Source organism: Perca flavescens, chromosome 16 (assembly GCF_004354835.1).
Source record: "Perca flavescens isolate YP-PL-M2 chromosome 16, PFLA_1.0, whole genome shotgun sequence".
In the NCBI taxonomy this organism is placed as follows: Eukaryota; Metazoa; Chordata; class Actinopteri; order Perciformes; family Percidae; genus Perca; species Perca flavescens.
The window spans coordinates 22,208,388-22,229,736 of record NC_041346.1 but is presented as its reverse complement, the minus strand read 5'-3'; the positions used below and the strand labels follow the sequence as shown (position 1 = coordinate 22,229,736).

At 39.9% G+C, this 21,349-nt stretch overlaps 1 protein-coding gene across 5 annotated transcripts; it reads right to left on the bottom strand.

Moving 5' to 3' along the window:
* Positions 1-80: 80 nt before the first annotated feature.
* On the bottom strand, positions 81-17,114 carry hnrpkl (heterogeneous nuclear ribonucleoprotein K, like). 5 transcript variants are annotated; one of them, XR_003694555.1, is made up of 16 exons: positions 16,906-17,112; positions 15,565-15,671; positions 14,685-14,782; positions 14,520-14,576; positions 13,193-13,236; positions 11,883-11,955; positions 9,566-9,679; positions 9,186-9,314; positions 8,194-8,501; positions 6,589-6,642; positions 6,283-6,322; positions 5,254-5,269; positions 3,397-3,429; positions 3,202-3,269; positions 2,840-3,103; positions 81-1,564 (listed from the first exon to the last, which is right to left on the bottom strand). XR_003694555.1 is itself a non-coding variant. In XM_028601054.1 (16 exons), the coding sequence occupies exons 1-16, from the start codon at positions 17,010-17,012 to the stop codon at positions 1,534-1,536; spliced, it is 1,449 nt and encodes a 482-aa protein (XP_028456855.1). In that variant the 5' UTR covers positions 17,013-17,112; the 3' UTR covers positions 81-1,533. The 5 variants fall into 5 exon arrangements, 4 of the variants coding, with proteins under 4 accessions (XP_028456855.1, XP_028456858.1, XP_028456857.1 ...); XM_028601054.1 differs by having other exon boundaries at positions 2,934-3,103; XM_028601057.1 differs by having other exon boundaries at positions 2,934-3,103; positions 16,941-17,112.
* Between the last annotated feature and the right edge of the window lie 4,235 nt (positions 17,115-21,349).

Here is a 21,349-nt window from a genome sequence, read left to right as displayed (position 1 = left end):
TTACAACCACGACTAATTACAGCCAGAACTAGATGGTCATATCTTATCCGCCGTTGAAATAAAGTAGAACACACACTTAGTGAACTGTGACACGGACTTTATTTACTAAACACCTGCAGGTACTACAGATAATCAGACACAGAGCTACAGATATGACCGGATAGAAAACACTCATGGACTCACAAAGCTGTATGCTCCTCGTTTCAAACGGCACCCAAGAGCCTATTCAAAACTTTACAGATGTTTCCAAACTGTTCAAATTAAAAACATTAATGCAAGAATAATGGATCAAACAGATCAGAAATTGAGGTTGCATTACAGCGAGTCATAATTGGCAGAAAATAAAGCAAATAACATAGAAAAATAAAACCAAACCAGTCTTATGGCTTTTAAGTATTTTGGGCCTATCTAACCTAACCACTCATGAAATTACGGTTTCTATGTAAATATATACACACATACACACTTTATACAGCTCTTTCTCTTTCTATGAAAAACAAAAAATCTTAAAAATCTTCTTTTTGCTATATCACACTGGCACATTTATCCCAACTTAAAGCAAAGGGATGACATTTTGAGAAATAGGCTTATTCAATATCTGGTAAAAGAATTAAAGCTGCAGTGGGTAGAATGCAAAATTAGCCAGAATTTGAGCGAGACCTCTTCCTGCAGCTCCACCTGTCCCCTCAATATGGCATGGGCAATGCATGGGCAGAACAGCTAATAGGAACACTCTTCTTTCTCTGAAATGACCTGTGATAGACCAAAGTCTCCCGTCACAGCTAGATTTCTAAAGCCTAAAAACAGAGCCCAGATGATGTGCACAAGTCTAGTTTTCTCTCAGACCATTTGAATTACAATATGCTGAGAGATTATAATGAACATGGTGCCAAAAATAAATTGCCTACCAAAGCTATAATGAAGGTTACTGCTAGCAGCTGGTTAGCCTAGCACAAAGATAAATAAGCGTACTACTCAAAATGTCAAACTACTCCATTAAAGCCCATCTTACAAAAAGCACTTCATTTGAAAGTGGAAAAGGATATTGGATGTTATGTAAAAATTAAAGTTTATTTCAATGGTTCTTTAACCATTCTGAAACCATGCATCTTTATTTAGAGTGTGCTTAAATATTTAAGGGGGAGGAGGGGTAGAGAGAGAAAAGAAATCCTCACATAATGTTCCTTACAAAAAGATTACATTCTGCATGCTGTATTGAAATGAAGGAGATAAGGGCCCAGGGCAGCTCACAACACCAAAAGTTATCACACACACACAGTATGAGTTTACTCCACTGACGGCACAATAATCTCATAAAAATAATTACACCAGCACACAAACACGTTGACTCCTTTGCTGTTTGACAGCTTAAGTTTTTTTAAATGCCTCTAAATAAAAATTGTGATTTATAGGTCGATGGCGTAGTGTGTGATAGTGAGGGCAGGAGGCAAAGCAGAGGAATGTAGGCTCTGAATAGAAGGAGGAAACAGTATGGCAGCATGGCTTCACTCTTCTTCTTCACTTCCCCTCTTCCTAGAAGAACCGACCAGAGTACTGCCTCACACTGAAATAAGAGACAGACGAAGGTAAGGGCATTGAATGTGACATGGGTCAGAAGCCGTTAATGCTGTAGAGCCAACTGTAAGACATTTTATGTTGAGCACAACTGTAAGTTATAAAAAGGTATGCCAAGGTGAAGGCTGAAAATAAATGATGTCTGCAAGAAGCATGACTGGTGAGACCAGCTCAGCCATTCAGGGATGGGAGGGGAAAAGGAAGTGTCTGAAAAGTTCAAAGGCTCAACACCCTTATGTTTTGGCATAATGTAAAAACATTTGAACATTTATCTAAGAACACTGATGTCAGTAAAATGTCAAGTTTGTACATAAGCTTAATACAATCAGGGCTGCAGCTAATGATTATTTTCATTATCAATCTGCCAATTACCTACTTAATTTTTTATAGATATGACACCATTAAAAAAATATATATCATAAAAACTATATAAAATGTCTATCATATATTTTCTGTATGGTTTCTATTGTGAAAAAAAAAAACATTTACATCATTTGGATGATGCTTTACAGTCTGGTCCTTGCACGTTATGTTCATTTTGCACTTAAGTTCTTCATGAAATTAGAAATTTCTCAGTACTTTGTCAAGTATTTAATTCACACAGGAGTATACAATAATAGTCTTTACCATGTGGTTTTTTTTCCCACATAGACTATTTATTTAGCAGAAAACATGCTATATCGTGATATATCGTTATCGAGATATGAAATGATCTATATCGTAATTGAAGATTATGGCCATACAGCCCAGCCATATTGTTCTATAAAAAAAGTTACAAAATGGTTTCCCAGAGCCCAAGGTGGCACCTTCTAAAGGGCTTGTTTTCTCAGACCAACAGTCCAACATTGTTTACAGTTTAAAGTGAAAACAGCAAAAAAAAAAAAAAAAAAGCAGATCCGCAGATTATTAAAATGAGTAATCCATTATCAAAATAATTGCTAATTCATTTTCTATTTATCAATTAATCGCTTCAGCTCTAGACAAAATTAGCATCTCTCTGGTGGTGTTCAGTTTTTGTTACTGATCTTGGTCAACTTCTGGTCTAAAAACTTAGGAGGTAGTCGTAATAGTAAATGCGGCATATGGTGTATAGTACAATTAACATAACAGCAACAATGGACGACAAGATTATTATGTGTTTTATGTATTTTATTATTAAGTCTGTGTGTGTTTCACCTGGCTGCAAGAAAAAATTACTCATTGGGTACAATAAAGTTAAGTCAAAGTAAACTTTTTAACGCAGCAACTAAAAAAAAATGTTTACTTCCATCCAGTGGTGGATGAGCCTACAGGCCATCAGAGGAGACCACACTGCTCCAATGAGATGAGTTGTTTGGGGGAGTCACAGGAGCACATGCCTGTTCTGCAGCAGGTACTGGGCGTTCTGGATCTGGTCCTGTGTTCCTGTGATGGTGATGATGCGGTCCTCAGAGCCCTCTAGTGGTTCATCAATCTTGATAGATGCCCCAGATTCATGGCGGATCTGCTTGATCCTCTGGCCGCCCTTACCGATGATGGAGCCAGCCAGCTGCAGAACAACCACACAGGCCAATTAAAAGTTGATTTAGGAGTGAAAAGTCTTTTCTGTCATTCTTAACTGCAAGAGTCTAAAGATGTCTTACTTACATCTTTTGGTATGGTGACTTGTGTTGTGATGACTGGGCCTCCAATATCACTGTATGAGCCTCTGCCACCTAAAGTCAGAGGTGAGAAAGAACATTTAAGGTGAATTTGTCTTTAACTTAAGCATGCAACAAGAAGAAATGATCCCATAAGGTTAAGGAAACAAGACACTGACAGTAATAATCCCTCCCCACTCACCAGACTGAAAGTGCTCCCAGGAAGAATTGTTGTCTTTGAAAACATTGGAAAGGAAACAGGAAAGGGAATAATGAAAATACACCACAGGGACAAAAACGAGAGCAAATACCCAAGACAAAAAAGTTTTCCCTCTATGTGCTCTGATAAATATGTAATATGGAAAATTATGTTTTTATTTATAGAAAATGTTTATTTATTGATACAATTCCTAGGATGTGTCAACATGTCAAAACCTGCAGCCATAGCTTTACAACAGAGTTTAAAAGGGATAAACAACATGAGTGATCAGGCAACCAGACAGGTTTTACAACTAAACATTAAAATGAATAAACTTAAAACATTTACTTCTGCGTTTCTAATGGTTTATTTTATTAACTCAGTGTCCACTCTGTTAGGTACACCTCTACAGTCAAATGCATTTTGTCCTCTCTATTTACATACATGAGGTGGGCAGAATATTAAAAACAGAACAGCTGTATTGGATATGTAAGGGTTAATGGCCGACGAGGTGTCCATTGTCAGGTATTAATGGACGACAGTGAGGCGTGAACCTTGTATATGCAACTGCCAGAAAGTCTACTTTCATAATGCATGATGCCTACAATAGTCCGTTTGTTGACACTGTCATAGAGGTGTTAAATTGTTTTAGCATTTAGGTCATAATTAGCATTATATTTCTAATGCTGCCCACCTTATGTATGTAAATAGGGAGGATATAATATAATACAGTCAACACCACCTTTGACTATGAGCTCAGTAATAAATAGAGATGTTCCGATACAGATACCAGGTATCGGCTCCGATACTGCCTAAAACGCTGGTATTGGTAAGTACTGGAGTTTATGCACCGATCCGATACGACATAATAAGCGGCCTAAAGAAAATCTACGTTAAGGTAGTTTATTTATGTCCTTTTTATGTTCCGACTGTCAAACTGCATAATAAAAGAAAGTTCTGTGGCATTCATTGTTTGTGTTTGTTCATGTTTTGTTGTTTTACAAAGAGTTTAACCTGAGCCAGACAGACAACAAAGATAGAAATATCACATACTACTATCCACATACAGCGATAGTAGTATACAATTGTTAAAACATAATATATGACACACTGGTATCGGATCGGAACTCTGTATTGGCCGGTACGCAAGTTCAGGTATCAGAATCGGTATCGGGAAGCAAAAAATGGTATCGGGCCATCTCTAGTAATAAACATGTAGTTGACTTTACACATTTCTGAAAATGTCACCAAAAACAGACCATTATGAGCTTGGTTAGGATAGATGTTATGGCCGGGCTGTTATATTGGGCAGCATTAGATTGTACAGGTGTACCTAATAAAGAGGACACAGAGTGTAGGATCCAACTGTGGACTTCAAAACCAACGACACAGTCTACAGTTGCCCCTACATAAAATCTGAAATGAAAGGACTGGGCATCGAGAACCGATTCCTACTTGGAAGGGTTTCAAAAATTACGATTCCAGTAGAATAGTTTCTTTATTGGAATCGTTTAGACGATTTGGTTTCAAATCCGATCATCGCTTCCCAAGTTCCGAAACGGCCAGGCGCTTGTTGTGTTGCAGCCTTAGAGCACAGTAAGCAGCGCTCTAGTGTGGCTTTATTTTACATTGAAAAAGCCCAACTCCACCCCCTCAAATAATCGAAATCGAGAATCAATAAGAACTGGAATCGAAAGGAAGAATCGTAATCAGAATTGTTCAAATCCAAATGATGCCCAACCCTAGAAATGAATGGTGGCTGAAACTATTATTATAAGACCTAAGTTGAAAAAAAAAAAAAAAAAAAAAAAAAAAAAAAAGACATGATTCTCTTTTGATGAAATAAAAAATAACACTCACCATATCCACCTCCACTCTGCATTTCAGGATCGATTTAAGAGGGAAAAAAAATAAAGGTAAACATACAACGTTTGTGTTTTAATGATGGAAAAATGACACATTTTAATACCTGCAAGAGAACTATTAACTGGAGTATGGAATCAAAATACTAAAACTGATTTTCTACTTGAGCTTTTTAGAGCAAAAGGAGAAAAAAATCCGGGATATACCTTTTTCTTTATAAACATGGCTCATGCTAGTGAACCACGATAATTTAACCCAAGAATGAATTGCTCATATTTAGGACATTTAAATGCACAGTAAGAGTTTGCCTTAACCCCATAAAGCCATCGACTATTCAATTTGATAATAAAGCAGAGAAAATTAGAGCAAGGTCACACCCTAAATGAATAAAAACACAAAACAATTTGCGAAAGATTATTAACCAGATGTTGTCTTCATAAAGCTTTTAGAGGAGTAAAAGTGATAAGCTTATTTTATTATCTAGGCTATCGCCTAATTGTATTTAGGTATTTTCACTAAAATTCATTTGCATTTTGATGAGAAATATCTGAGTGCTTTAAAAGCAAAAGATACATGTTAAATACTATGCTGGTCTCAAAGCACACCATGTTTGTCCTTAAATCCCAAGAATTAATTGACATCTACTGGTGTTTATTTGATCAAATGTATTCTTTACCTTCTTATTGAAAGTATTTGCTTGCAGCTAAGAACTGAAGGAAGCCTGTTCAGGAATTGCTTTGGTTTCAGCTCAAGTTCATTTGCTAGCCTGGTGGATCTCTGGACTACGTACTCAGCTGCTCTGTGGTAACCACGGAGACAACTGTTGCCAGGCAACAACAGGCCTCGATCAGTGTGCATTCACAGTGAAAAAGCAGCCCAGTGGCCATGGCTCCGTGCTTGTACTACAATCAGAAAAAGGACCCCCCTGTCTGAAACATAATTCACAAACTACTAAACACAAGTAGGAAAGCTACAAACATACAGCCTAGCATTACAGCAGCACCTGAAAACACAGACGGCACTCACCATGCTGTCATAACGGTCTCCTCCTCGGCCTCTTCTGTCACTACAGACAAAAAGGTATGCATTAATATGGTTTCTCTACTCTAGAGGACACTTTAACACTACAGTATCAAGCAGGTCAGCGCTATTAAGATTGGTATTTAGAAAGCTTTGAGTGTGAAAGGACATGCAGACTCTACAGATGACCTGTGATCAGACTCTGAATCAGGGCTGGTGGGTTGACATTCTGCTACTGAGCAACTTACTCTGATATCAGTCGCTCTGCTTTTGAGAGAAATTAAATTATTGACAATCCTGCTCCGTATTCACCTTGGTCTGTCGTCCATGCCGCCATGATAGCTGCCATGTGAGAACCTGTCTCCCCTGCAAACAATGACAGACAAGGAAAGTGTGTTGGAAAAATAAAATATAAATCACTAACTGTATCTAAACAATTGTGTATCCAAGAGTGCTTTCACACCTGTAGTTTGGTTCATTTGGTCTGGACCAAGGAAAAAATGATTAATTGTTGCCTTTTAGTTCTGGTCCTGTTCATATTCACTGAAGTTTTACAAACCAACCAAGAGCTGTGGGCATGAAGTCATATAGACTGACCGGTAACTCATTGATTGGACAGTTCTGCATCATCATCGCTATATGGATCAAGGTGGGGAAATCAAATGTTGGTAACTGAAAGAAAATCACGCATGCACCTTTGGAGGAGTGTCACAAGGAGCTCACGACAAAACAATTTATTATGACAGGGCTCCCGACTAACTTTTTTTACTAATAAATACTTTGATAATAGATGCAGAAATTACAATGTGCTGTTTTAAATTCAGTGTCACTTTTGAAGATGCAACCTATAAGGTGAACTGACAACCCCATCGCTGTCATGACAGTAAAAAAAAAAAAAAAAAAATTTATTTATATATATATATATATATATTTTTTTTTTTTTTTTTAAGCCCGTTTTATTTTCATCATGACCGTTTTTAATTGCTCTTTAATGATTCATGTAAAGCACTTTGAATTGCCTTGTTGCTGAAAGGTGCTGTACAAATAAAGTTGCCTTGCCTTACAACCTCAGCCTGTCAGTCATTCACTAGGGCATAGAAACCACTGTTGTGCCTGGCTGCTCGTCTCCGAGGAAGTGTAACGTCAACAGCACCGCAACCGCATTTGGTCCCAGTCTGGAGCCCTGTATGAGCATTATAAGTCGAGACTAGAGGTGTGACAAAATCTCGTCCCACAAGAGCTCGCAAGATTAAAACATGACAAGATTTCTCGTCGAGGTAAAAAGTGTCTCGCGATATCAGTACACAAGTGCAGAGCAGCAGCCAGCATGACGGATGAGTCTGACCTCAAAAATAGCATCTGTTGAGTGTCTGATGGTAATTTATTTGTGCTTTAGAATGTATTCACTGTGAAACAAGCTTTATTTCTGTCTACTGTACAATGACAACTTCAAGTACAAACAACTGGTCTCAACTACTGCCAGAAAACAGTTATGTTGTAACCTTGGTTCTCTGGGTGAAGAGACTCTTTCTCCACCGTACATATGGAATAAGTAACGGTGCAACGGTTAGTTATACAGGAGAGAAGCCAGTCATTGAGTTTGTGGCAAAACCTTTCAGTGCTCGTTTTTCATTTTGTAACTTTCGATTGAATAAAGGACTATTTTTACAGTCTTATTTCCTCATCGAAGTTTCCTTTAAAATAGTGTTAAAATCTTGTAATCTCAATAGTGTGAACCCAATCTCGTGTCTCGTGAGCTGGGTGTATATAATAAATGACAAATGGGAAAAAAGGCATTTTGTACCTTAATGTAACTGTATGGTCACTATGAACCAAACCACTAGGGCAAATGCACCAGAGTTCATTTTAATGAACCAAACACACCAAAGCATCCACAGTAAAAGAGCCCCTCCTCACCCTCCTCTTGGCGGTGGTGGCGGGGGAAGAGGCAGATTACGTGCTCGGCTGCCCCCTCGTCCACCTCTGCTCAGCGGAGGTGGCGGACCCCGACGGGGGCTTATGTCATCGTAGTCCCTTCTGGAGGGAGGTATAGGTCTGTTGCCACGAACCGGGGGCATGCGCTCAAAGCCCCCACGCACACGAATGGGGAAGCCACCAATGGGTCGTCTGCCTCTCTCCTCAAATAACATAGTGAAACCGCCGTAGTCGTACGTCTCATCGTAGAAATTAGGGTCATAAGGCTGGGCACGACCTTTGATTGGCGCCTGCAAAATGAAGGCAAAGGAGATTAATAAGCCTGTCAGAGTCTGCTCTGTTCAGAAATAACTGTTGAAATTAGCTGTAAAACACACAGACAATAATACTGTCTTTAAAGCTGTTGAGGTTTCAGTAGTCTCGCTTTGCCAGACCTTCCTCCACAACGTTGCGGAGGAGGGTCTGGCTAGTCATCACAGCATTCCGGGATGGGAGAAAAACGTGCTCTGGTTTATTGACATTTCTTTAAACCAATCATAATCGTCATTGGCTGCGCCAAGCGCTGCACGGAGCCCCGGTGACGCTGGAAAACAGTCTCTGGAAGGAACTTGTTTTGGTGAAAGGTGTACGTTTGTTTTTTGGTTTTTTTTGGGGGCTTTTCCCTTTATTGACAGGGGATGGACCAGAAAGGGGGAGATAGATGCAAAGGGCAGCAGGTCGGATTCGAACCCTGCGCCGCTGCAGGACTCAGCCAACATGGGGTGAACGCTCTTACTGGGTGAGCTAGAGGCAACGGGGCAATCCCGGAAGCGGAAGGTCGTGGATATAGACTAAGGTTTCAGTAACGATATATCAAGTTAAAATTATGGAATTCAGCCTCTAGTCATAACTATCCTTACATCTGCATGACATGAAACACATGACTATATAAAGTATGTTGAGGCTTTCAACAGATCTCAGAGACGTAAACTGACCTCTGACACCAGCTCCAGGATAACTTTTATACATTCAATGACCCGTTCTGGCTTTCCTCCCACCAAGACGACTCGGTCAGTGGAGTGTGGACAGCACTCCTGGAACAGCTTGATGGTGGTCTGGGTGTTCTAGTGCATACAAACATTAAAATGTAAGACTTGTATCCAGACAATAAAATTCATTTTGATTGCTTTGCTACTAAACTAGCCCATTACACCAGCAAAAAAAGTTCTCTTTTCATAGAGGTTTGTTATGTCATTGTTGGTAGTGCAACTCACAAAATACAAGTAACATGTATGATTTTAATAATTCATCTCCAGGCCAACTGTTAGTGCAGAGCATCATGGCGAGGCTCTTGCTAATCTGGACTCTGTCCTACCTCTCTCAACTCCTTTATCTTGGCACCTTTTACTCCGATGATGCCACCTGCCAAGCTCTGATGGATCAGCAGACGAAGCTCAGAGTCAAAATCAATCCCACTGTAATGCTGGTACTACAGAAACACAAAGCAAGATCAGGGATGTCATCAGGGCCTGAAACTCTTTCCAGCATTGATAACACATTTCTGCAACTAGATACTCTATGTTGGAAATGTGAAAGAAAATAATGGCCACAAATGTAACATGTAGTGGGCTTTAAGTTTTAAATAATCCATTAACAGAAAGATGAATGTCTGTACAAGGGATATATTCAGGATCACAGATGCAATTTGGAAATTCATAACAAGCTTATGTTATGTGCTGTTAAAACAAACATCGATTTTGTTCTGTAACAGTAGCATTTTTTTGTTTAACTTTCCTGAAATAATGAAATTTAAAACTGAACAAACGTATGGACCAACACAAACAGATAAACATTTTAACCAGTGCAAGTTTGATTAAGGAAAATTAAAACAAACCATATATACACCAAAAATATTGGGATTTATCAATACCCATATTTGTTCAGGATTAGCACGACACCTCTGCCTGATGCAAGCTGCTTGAATCGATGTGGTCTTGTTTTATAACATCTTCTAACATTAAATAGTAGTAATATAAGCAGCATGTGTCAGATTTAGAAGACAATGCTTTTAAAGCAGCCCTGGATAAATGGCAGACTAACAAAGACTAATTGGCACTCAAATTGTTGTTGCATCAGTATAAAGAATTACTATACGACAAGACAAACGGTCAGTCATGACAGCATTTGCAGAAAAAAAATTGCTAGATAGAAGAACAGTGGCAAAGACTGAGCTCACCAAGATTCGACCAAGTGGTTAGAAAATCACCAAAAACAACCTCAAAAATAACACTGAATTCCATTTCCGTGACAGTTGAGACAAAAGAAAAACAAAACAAAAAAACTGAGCTTCACAAAAGGTGGTAGCTATGGTAGGAACGTCATTTAAAAATATATTCAAGACCAATGTACACAAAGTCAAACTTAGATGCATAATGTATTATGCAGCGCACAAAACGTGGAGCAATAGATTTGTAATCTTTCACTTTGATGTTTGGACACATCTGAGGCAATGTGTGCCAACTGCTAAATATGGTAGTAGATTAATATTACTATGGGTTGCCAGTGAGTACGTTTACATACACACTCATATTCCACTAGATTTATTAAAAGCTTCTTTCTTTGCACATTTTTATTTACAGCACTATATGTTGATATTTATATATCATAATATTAGCTTATTGGGAGAAAACAGGTAGTTATCCGGTTAATTAAGATCCAATATTGAACACACCCATATAGCCAAAATGACATGATCCTCATTTCATGACGCCTCTGCAAAGATTCGACTGCGAGATTTGCAATCAAATATTCAACTATTCGGGGTCAGCCCTATTCCATTTGGATATTCAGAATAAGGCCTATTTATGCATCAAGCATTTTTTGATTAAGACAAATGGGATACGTTAGTATTATTTGGGTTTTAGAAGCATTCTTTTTATACATTCAGAATATGCGTCTCAATTGGGAATTTTACCGCCGTTTTGCGACATAACGGTTGGACCTGTGCGTCGTTATGGTTGTTGTACCCAAACCAACAGGCAGTTAAAGGCAGTTTTGTTGTGTAAAGCTCAGCCGGGTTTGGTTATTTTGTGCATCAATGTCATGTGTAGCAAGTCAATCCGCAGTGCCCAATGGGAAAAGCAAGCCTGAGTGTAGCCAATTTGTTGCATTAGCCAGGCGCTCCAAAGAGCAGTAATAAATGAAATAAAGCACAAATAAAACATATTACAACCAGTGTTACTCACCAAAAACACACTGTGTGTATCCTTGAGGTCCAAGAAATGGGTTAAATGATGTACATTTCTCAAAATATTTGCAAAGAATCAGCTTTTTTTTAAATATTTTTGTATACTGTTTTTAAGCTAGCAGTCTTTACTTCATTTGTTGGCACATTGCTACGTTTGTTGCCACCAACTGTCCCAAGCGGAATAGTGCATAGCCAAAGGAAAGATGTGTATTGTGCCACCTGCTTGCTCACGTGTTCTTGTGCTTCACAGGGTACCTCGTCTATTAGTATCTATTTTAAGTTGAACTTCAAATTCTGCATAATGCGTTTTTTTCTACATAATGCATTTTTTTCTATTCTATTAATTCCAACAGGCAACATATTTCAAAAGGTAATGTCATCAATCATCCTGGACTGTCCACTGTTCACGTACACATAATAAACACAGAAATTAACATGGTCTTACCTCCTCTAGAGTCGGTATGATTTTTAGCAGAATATCTCCAATAGTGTCGATGCTGGCATTCACACTCAGGATCCTGTCAGGAACCATTTTGGCCAAAAGGAAGCAAGGCATTACAAGGTGGACAAAAAGTAGAACACAAGGTAAAACCGGATATAAAAAATATCTGAGAAGCAGTCCAGCAAACAGTAACAGACAAACTTACAGAAGGTTTCAAACTATAAAGAAAAAATTAAAGACTGCAGCATACTACGCACAACTACAACTTTTCCCCAACACTAGATTGATTAAATAAGCAGCTGACATGCACTAAATTTAAAATTGTTTTTTTAAAATAAGAAGTCTTGGGAGGATGGGCAGCTTCAGGACGGCTGAAATTTGGGTGAGACTGGCCACACAGAGTTGGGGGAGGAGGGGGTGAGAGAGAGATATTCTATTACCATCCCACCACCAGCAAGTTGGGGAAAAGGAACGTAACAAACTCAACATAGGCTTGCCATGACAATTGCGCCACCAGCACACCTTCTCATTTTGATCAGGGTTTGGGGAAGAGGGGAGAGGTAGGGAGGAGGGGGCTAAGGGCTGAGGTGAGGAGGAGACGAGGGGGGCAGTAGAAAAGAGTAACAGAGCAGAGGGGTTGAAGTGGGGAAGGAAATGCGAGTGGTTACCAACTACTTTGTGGTACAGGACAGGAGCAGGGGTGGAGGGGTTGGGGGGTTATGAAAGGTTTGGCAGGCAGCTCTGATCTCATGTGGCCTGAGAGAAATTTAACAGAAGGGATGCAGCACATCGAAATAAAGACACAACATTAATGAGTGAGAGTGGGGGACAAAGCCTTTAGACAAGAGCCAGTGCTCTCTCAGAAATCATGGACAGTGATGCTGACAACAGGGGGTGAGGGAGGTGGAGTTCCAAAGTAAGCAGGCCAGGTGGGCCACAGAGGACAGAGCGAGAAAAAGATGTCAGCTTTTCACACGTTTCAGGGTAAAATTAAACATCACAGCAAGGAAGTGTTGCTAACCATTAAATACTAACTACTTGGTAGTGGGCTGTCAGTGATTCTCTATATGGACAATAAACTGTAATGAAAAATACTCAATGGAGAATGCTTAAAATGGACAGAAAAATCAAAAGGAACAATACACGTCTCTTACAAGTGGAGGAGGGGGTATTTGGGGGAGGGGGAGGGGGAGGGAGGGGGGAGTATACTGTCATGTATATAAAAATGTTAAAATTAAACAGAAGGCAGGTTATCAAAGACATGTGTTTCACTGTTCTAATCAGGCAGTGAGGCAATAACTGGTGGGACATACCGCTCTGGGCCACTGCTGTCTGGGACTGATACACTGGCATTGTACTGCATGGGCCGAGGAGGTGGTGGTGGTGGTTGTGGTGGTGGTTGTGGTGGAGGAGGTTGGCATTGGGCGGGGGCATTCAATCACAAGATGTCAAGTTAGGTGCCCATTTAAGGAGGGGCACGGTTTACGGGCGGGGCCAACCGGGAGTGTCAGGTGGGCGGGCGTTCAGGGGCGGGCGGAGGTTGGGCCAACGTCAAGGTGGGCAACGCAGGAGGGGCATGTCGATCCAGTACATGGGCAACGGAGGAAGGTGGCCAAAAATAAAAACAAAAAAGTAAAAGGAGAAGGGAAGAGGGGGAGAAGGAATACATTTTTTAATTTAATACAAGCTATACTTCGTCCCAAAAGTGAAATGAGAGACTTGAAACTAGGGTGAGAAGAAGAACAGGAAGTGTGACCTTGACAAAGATAAGTATAAAAAAAACAGTCTTGAGATTTACAGCCCTGAGGCTATATCCACTCAGGCTTTCTGGCACCTGTTGTCAGTTCAAGCTCAAACATAGCTTCAGCACTGTGAGGGGAATCAGGTTGAAACTCACAAAAGGACTGGAAACAAAACCCAAAACCCATTCTTCTCTGTCAACATGAGCCAACTTGAGCCGTTTTCTCATATGAATTCCGGACAATGTCGACCAAATTAGGTCTGGACATTGTCCAAAGTTGCCCTTTCACACATGTAGCACACAACAGGAGGTTGTCCGTGTCAGACACGTTCTCACCTACTGCAAATACTCTGTTTGGTTTAGGTTGAGGGGTGGCGCCTGGGCAGAGCGTGCAGGAGGTAGGACATGACGCGGATTACACCATTGTCACATAGCCAGTTCGTAATTTGGTCATAAACAACCGATCTCTTGCCGTTCGTTGAATTTGTCTGATGATTTCGGCGTCAGCCCATAACCACAGAAGTTTTGTTGGTGTCTTTGTGTAAATGACCCTTCTTCTTTACCCTTGGATGTTTTTTCTGATTTTGCACCAGCAGCATGATGGAAAGGTCATATGCGTTCTCACATACAGCTCGTCTGGGTAATAATTTCAGGGTTGCAGTGCATGTGTGAAAGGGGCTTTGGTTTCATCGTTATAGAAAATTGATCTATGACTAATATTGCATGTCAATTCTTGAACCTGCTGGAAAGAAATCTGGAATTGTGTCTGTGGGAATCCAATGAATACGGGGATTGAATTGATTGGAATGTAGGTTTAAATCTTTTCAATTTTATTATTAGGCAACTAAATTTGCCCCTCAGCTGCAGAAATGTTAGCCGCATTTTATCAATTTACTCACGTCTGTGCGTAGGGCTTTTATGTTCTTGCCACCCTTTCCGATAACAGCACCGGCATTCTGTGAAGAAAGAATTTGAAATAATTATCGCTTTGATCAGTGGGGGGAAAAAAAAACAGCAGTGTGGCCCAACAACTATTGCGGCCCACTGTGAGGAGGAGTCTTTACTTTGCTCTGAAGCAACACACGCAGCTCCACCATCTCATCTGCATTGCGAGAACGTTTGAAGGCCTGCTCTTCTTCCATGTCCTCAGCTGGCCGTTTACCTGAGTGGGAAGACAATTCAGGTCTTATGAATGTGTATGAGGTATTCATCTGTTACAATAGACATCCTGAGAAACAACTTTAACACCACTCTGGAGAATTTGACAATTTCCAACTGTGGCACCCCAGTATGGCAGTATAAAAGAAGGCAATCTTTGGTTTTTTAAATCTTTCCATATTTCACCAGGATAATCTAATGTTCTAAAAACTAAATCTTGCTCTCATATTCTATAAACACACACAGTGGCTAAAATTTAGGACTATGCCACTGAAATATTGTGAAATAAATGCCAGAGGGAACCAAATTATCATAACTAGCCACAACCACTGTAGGGTTAATAGAAGTTACAAAAATATAAATATATTGTGAGTCAGTGCTAGGTCTACAGTATGTTCCACCCCAAGAATGGGTTTCATTCAGCAGCCAACAGTATCCTGGAATATGTCCAGCACCACCAAGTACCCTTCCTGGATTAAAACACGAGCAGATCTGCTCAGGGCCCACCGAACAGCAGTATCTTGGACAGAAGAAACACGCAACCATCTGACATGTCCACATGCTATGTTGTGGAAGCCAGAAATGTTGTTTTTTCTTTTTTCCTCCCTTGAGTGAACTAATTAGCCTGTACATCTACACACTGTAGTTCAAGCTGGATATAACATTTAATGGACTCACTTCATTTCCTAATTCATGCAAGAGTTAATTCATGCAGTTTACATTATGGTCACGAATGGCTGATCTAAATGAAGATATGAAGGGATCTAATGGTATGAAGGATCTTACCATTAGTGTCAGTGTTGCTGAATGTGATATCTTCGTCCTGCTGTTCAAGCTTCACCTCCATTGTTTTGCAACTGCAGTGGAATGCAAACAGGCTCCTCACCCTGGATCTGCTAAAAGAGGAGGTAAAGGTACATAAAATATCCTGATTAGGGCAAACAACTATTATTTTTACATCAGTTAATCTGCCAATCATTTTCTCAAGTGATAATTAACACAATGAAAATTGTGAAAAATGTCCATCAAACATTCCCATATTCCAATGTGGCATATTCAAATGTGTGTCACATAAAGAGAAAAAAACAGCAAATCCTTACAAATTAGAAGTTGGAAACAGGGGATGTTTGGCAGTTAATGGATTATCAAAGTAGTTGCAGATATTTTTTCTGCTACTCTACAGTTTCAGCTCCAATAACTTCAAATAGTATTTCCTTATCCAAGTCGAGGGTCTAAGGACATGCTGTACAAATTGTAAAGCCCATTGAAGCAAATTTGCGACTTGTGATATTGGGCTATATAAATAAAATTGACTTGAGTTGAAAAGTGTGGCTAATGAAGACAAATCATGAGTCAAGTATGCACGCAGCAGCTTGGATGTTACCTGGGTAGTTCAACATTATAACTTTAAATAGTCTCAAACTAGCCTACATGAACTCTACTGTACGCACGCAGTCCACCTACATGCACTGCCCACTGTTGCTAGTAAAAAGCTGCTAAAGCAGGTTACACTTTTACAAGCATCACTCACTGTACTGAGGCCTTGTTTGCAAGTTATAGGGAGATGCTGGTCAACGCCTATCGTTACATAGTTAAGGATTCAGCAGCACCTATTTGACCTACCATGAGGTTTTACCAAGAGTATTTAAAGCTGCTACCCCATGTATAAAGGTTCTCCCGGAAACATTTATTCATAGGTGCATTTTTGATTAAGATGATTTATTGGCAGTTTGTGAAGAAAGCTCATCACGCACTGTAAGTCAACTTGTTATACTAAGCAGTTTCCCCTTTATCTCCATTAATTCCAAAACAGCTACCTACGGAAATTGTACATAAAAAAGGAAACTGCGCAAGTTCTTACACTCAAACGAAAACGTGTTTGTCACCCGGGTTCAAACATAGGTCTGTCTGCAAACAGAAGTTAGCTAGCTAGCTAGCTTCTTTGCTAAGTTGACATGACTTTGCTAAGCTAACAGCTCTGCTAAGCTAGCCAGTTGCTTTCAGTGTGTTTTGCGAGGCGTGTCTACCAGCTACAGTGCAAGTCACGTTGCGACTGTCACTAGCAAAAAAAAAAAAATAACACGGAACAATTCAGCTATCCTTGTAAATGTCAGCAACGTTACATACCGAGGTAAGAGCGTATAACAGCTAGAAAAACAAACCTGCAGCAAAGCCACGTTCACTGCGGTGCTCCACTGTTTCCTCGTCCAGAAACGTTTGCACGTTTTCAGCATAGAGAGAAGACGATGAGCTCGATTCGTCGACACTCCCGGGGGTTTGTTACTTACGCTTATCAAGTCAGCACAGGCGGGCGGGACTATAACACATTACATTCACAGAGAGGACTCGATGTACCCGTGTGGCCATGCAGAACAATTTATCAAACTCTCCTCATCAGTGAGGGTATTGTTGTCCCAAGTTTAGGCTCGCAGGCAGCATCTCCTCTCACCCCACCTTTCTTGGCAGACCATCTACAACCAACCACTGCTTAACTGGTAGAGATTTGTATTTCCCTGAATGATTAGATGACTGACAGATTAGTATACATTTATATGTATTGGGCATTTTTTAATTCCAAAGCTTGGTCCCAGTTCAATACTAAGTACATATTACATACTGTAAGTCAATTACACCATGAAGTACATATTTTGGGACTATCTCATACACTTAGTTGCTTCCTGTTGCAGAATACTTCTAGACTTGTTGTTTAGTCCTTAAACTTATTAACTTTCCAACTTACAAGTGTGGTTCAATAATTCCAAGTGCTTCCCATTGTATTTGGTAGGAGGGTAGGCCATACATAAAACACCCAATTGGAACACAATCAGTTGATTAATTGATTAGTCAATCAACAAAATATTAATCTATTCTATTCTAATTCAAGTGATTTTTTCAAGCAATATGTGTGGGTTTGCTGCTTTTCTCTGTTTTACAACATTGTAAACCAAATATATTGGGGTATTGGTCTGACATAAAACATTTGAAGATGTCACCTTGTACTCTGAGTCATTTTTATAGGCATTATTTCTGTATGTTTTGACATTTCTTAAACTAAAAATAGAGAAAATAATGAGCCGGTTAATTGATAATGAAAATAACCATTAGTTGCAGCCGAAACTGCAGTATTTAGCAGTTTCTCCCTGACCTATACTCATGTGCATCCCCAGTGGATACACATGGTATTTCAGCGAGAGACACAAGGGGCTTTGGGTGGGCTACTGTGCTTACTTGTGCTCCGTAGTTGTTGGTCCACACCAGCACACCTTTGGTGCTCAGAAGTGGATTGCAGTTGTTTGAGGAACTTGGTGCTTCCATCTCTAGGTGCCAGATGTCTCCCCATCACTTCATGAATGCATTTGTGAAGGCCACTAGAACACCAGCCCTAGCAGTGACCCATTCATCAGAACAACAGGGTCCCTCCATTCTCCATTGGACCAGTGCTCAGCTGACTGGTTGGAAAATACCCAGATTCTGTTACTTGTGACATTTCAAGTTCAAGCCTTGGATGCATAAACCACTGTGACACTTGTGTGTGCGAAGAAGCACCTTAGGAACTTCTAAAGGGCCAAAAGTTTGCAGATTTGTCTAAGGACACAGGCTAAGCACCCCTCATTTATGCTGCTACGGTTCACCACATTGTTTTAATAGACATAAAATGATGGAACAATATGGATTATGTTTACTTGTCTCATTAATACAGTATAAAATCAGGTCTGACAAAGGTACTTATTTTATATTCACGGATAAGGAACTGAAAAAAGGTAATGTAGGACTTGAATCCTAACAAAAATAAACATGCACTTCAGCAAAGTAAGTTGAATTGTTTTTGTTTTTTACTCATCCTTATGGTGCACATGGGAGACAGTGATCATCCAGGTCAAGACAACCTTGTTATCAGTGAAGCCTTTTAACAGTAATGCTAAGTTTAAACAATCTAAAAGAAAAGCAACAATAAAAATAAAGTAAATAAAGTAATGTATCAAAAGTACTTGAATGTCCTTACTCCTAACTGTCTACAGAGTTCAACCTGTCCTACCACCAGGCTTATTTCATCACAATATTCATGCAAGATGTTGATTTAGGCAAGTTTAAACTTTTTTTTTTTTAGATGGATAAAAGAATTCTGTGTTGATTTCACAATAAAACAGAAATCATGAATATTGGGTGATGAGTTTTGGACTGAAATGAATCAAATGTGTTGTGTCTGAAATATAACTATTGTTTGTATTCACTCAGATAAGACACAGTAGTGTAACAACGTGCACTGTGTTGATAATAATCCATACACTGAGATACAGTGGATTGTACAGGATGTAGATCAGTGGGCTGAGTCACAGCAGCATCACTGCATGCAAAGTTCAAGACAAGTCTGCCACCAGCTGGTTCAGGAAGAGGCACCAAACTAAATGTACAGGAGGAGGAGGATTTCTTGGTCTGGCATGTCAAACGTCTCAGAGCGTTGAACATGTAACTCTTGTTTCTCTCATATTCCACAGGAGGAACCTCCTCAAAGTTGTGATTTTTGATCTAAAAACAGCATCTTGTCTTCAGGCAACAGAAAATTTAAAAACATACATTTAGTTCATTGAAATTAATAAGTAATGCTTTGAATTCACAAGTAATTTATATGCACAGACACAAACACACAGATGCACAAATCTACTTTTCTCAGTGCAACTACATTCACTTTAGTTTTCCTGCAGTGATAAAGTGATAAGGCCATGACATCAGACGTATTAATCTGACATTAGCAGCTAGAGCTGCCACCTCTCTGCCCATGTATTGCAAATCAGGAGCCTGACTTGTGACCATATACTTGATCTATTTTAGACATCCCTTTTTCTCGTAGTGTCATACTCCTTCAGATAAAGGCAAAGGATCTAATGCAAAATAAAGAGCTCTCTTCCCTCTCCTATACTCTGAGGTTACCATGGAGACAGATATAATTCAGTTCTTGATGTTTCTCATTAAAAAAAAAAAGCCTGCGTACATATTTTCATCTGCAACCATAGCGACACTTGACATTGTCAGCGCTATTTGTAAAAACCAAGTCACCATAGCGACACTAACCATCCAGGCTGTGTCATAGATCATGTGTCTTAGCTGAGTATGCCTCCTCATTATGAGTGAAATTTAGGAATCCACTGGTAAACAAGATTTATTTGATCATTTTGAAACAAATTATCACCTTGACGTTTAGGACTGCACTGCAACTCTCAAAGGACTGCAAAATAAAGGATTCATACGATGTTTGGAGCATTAAAAGTGAAAACAAAAACAAAAAAAACTGTATGTTGCAATTAATGTCTAAATTATGTAAATATTAACATTCAACCTACATTGGTGAGTGGACAACAACATACTTGCAGGTCAGCCTCTAAACATAGTTGACAAATGTATTTAATAGGTCAGAATTTATTAAACTTGAATCAAAATATGTCAGTGGTACAAATAAAACCTTTACAAATGATTACAGTCAGTTGGTTGTAATTACAATGTTCTGTAATGTGTGTAAACCAAACTTAATAGAACAAATACATCATGCTTTTTGTCAGGAAGAATATTTTGAAAATATAGCAAAGCAAAAGTTTTTTTCTTTTTTTTAGATTCTTGCTCCTTTACACTGACCAGTGATTGGAGTGAGACCAATTTGAAGCTTGCAGACATTGTACAGGTAATTATTTTTCATAGATGCACCCCGTCTTGTGCGTCAACCGTACGTCACACTATAGGCCTAATGGCCAACCGTACAACAGTGTTGATGTGGGGAAAAGCTTTCATCCAATGCATGGCTTCAGAGCAGCTACAACACAAGAGTTTACGTCCATATTGTTGTTGTGCCAGCCACAAACAGGGACATTTGACCCACAGCTGACCACATATGCAGCCCAATGAGACTGCAGCATGTGATGTTTAAGGTTTTGTTGCATAATCGACATTTCTCAAAGAAATTCCTATAAATTCAACTTGTCAGACATATACATCTCCAGGGCACCATCGCAACCATCTCCCCTATAAACCCGATCCCAGTGATGGCTGGGGGAGAAGCGCTCGTCCTCGGCGATAATCGATAGACGCATGCAGGTAGCCTTCCTCCCTACACACGCAGCATCACCACGCATCCTTACTCCACTGTGCAGTCTCTCTTATTTTCCTCCCCATTACCACACATGAGAAATCGCTCGTGGGGGCCCTGCTTATTGATCTCTAAACATCTGGAACACATCATATTTGTTTTACAAGGCAGAGGCGGACAGTCTGTGCCCGAGATAGAGGAGTGAGACAGCAGCAGCAGCAGCAGCACCAGGACGGACCACTTGACACCTTGCTTCACGACATCGATATGCAGTAGTGTGATACCAGCTCTGCGGAGACGGGAAGGCCAGTCCATGGCATCTTGATATGAAAACCGTGGGCTCTGCGCATTCCTCACCGACGGCGTAGTCTTTTTTTCTGCGGAGTCGAAAGGATTAACTTGGCCAGATAAAAGCGGCGAGGGGGGGATCTTAACAATAATTCAATTTGGCCAGATTCTGTTTTGGGGGATTCGTGGGATATCATTGGACCTGCG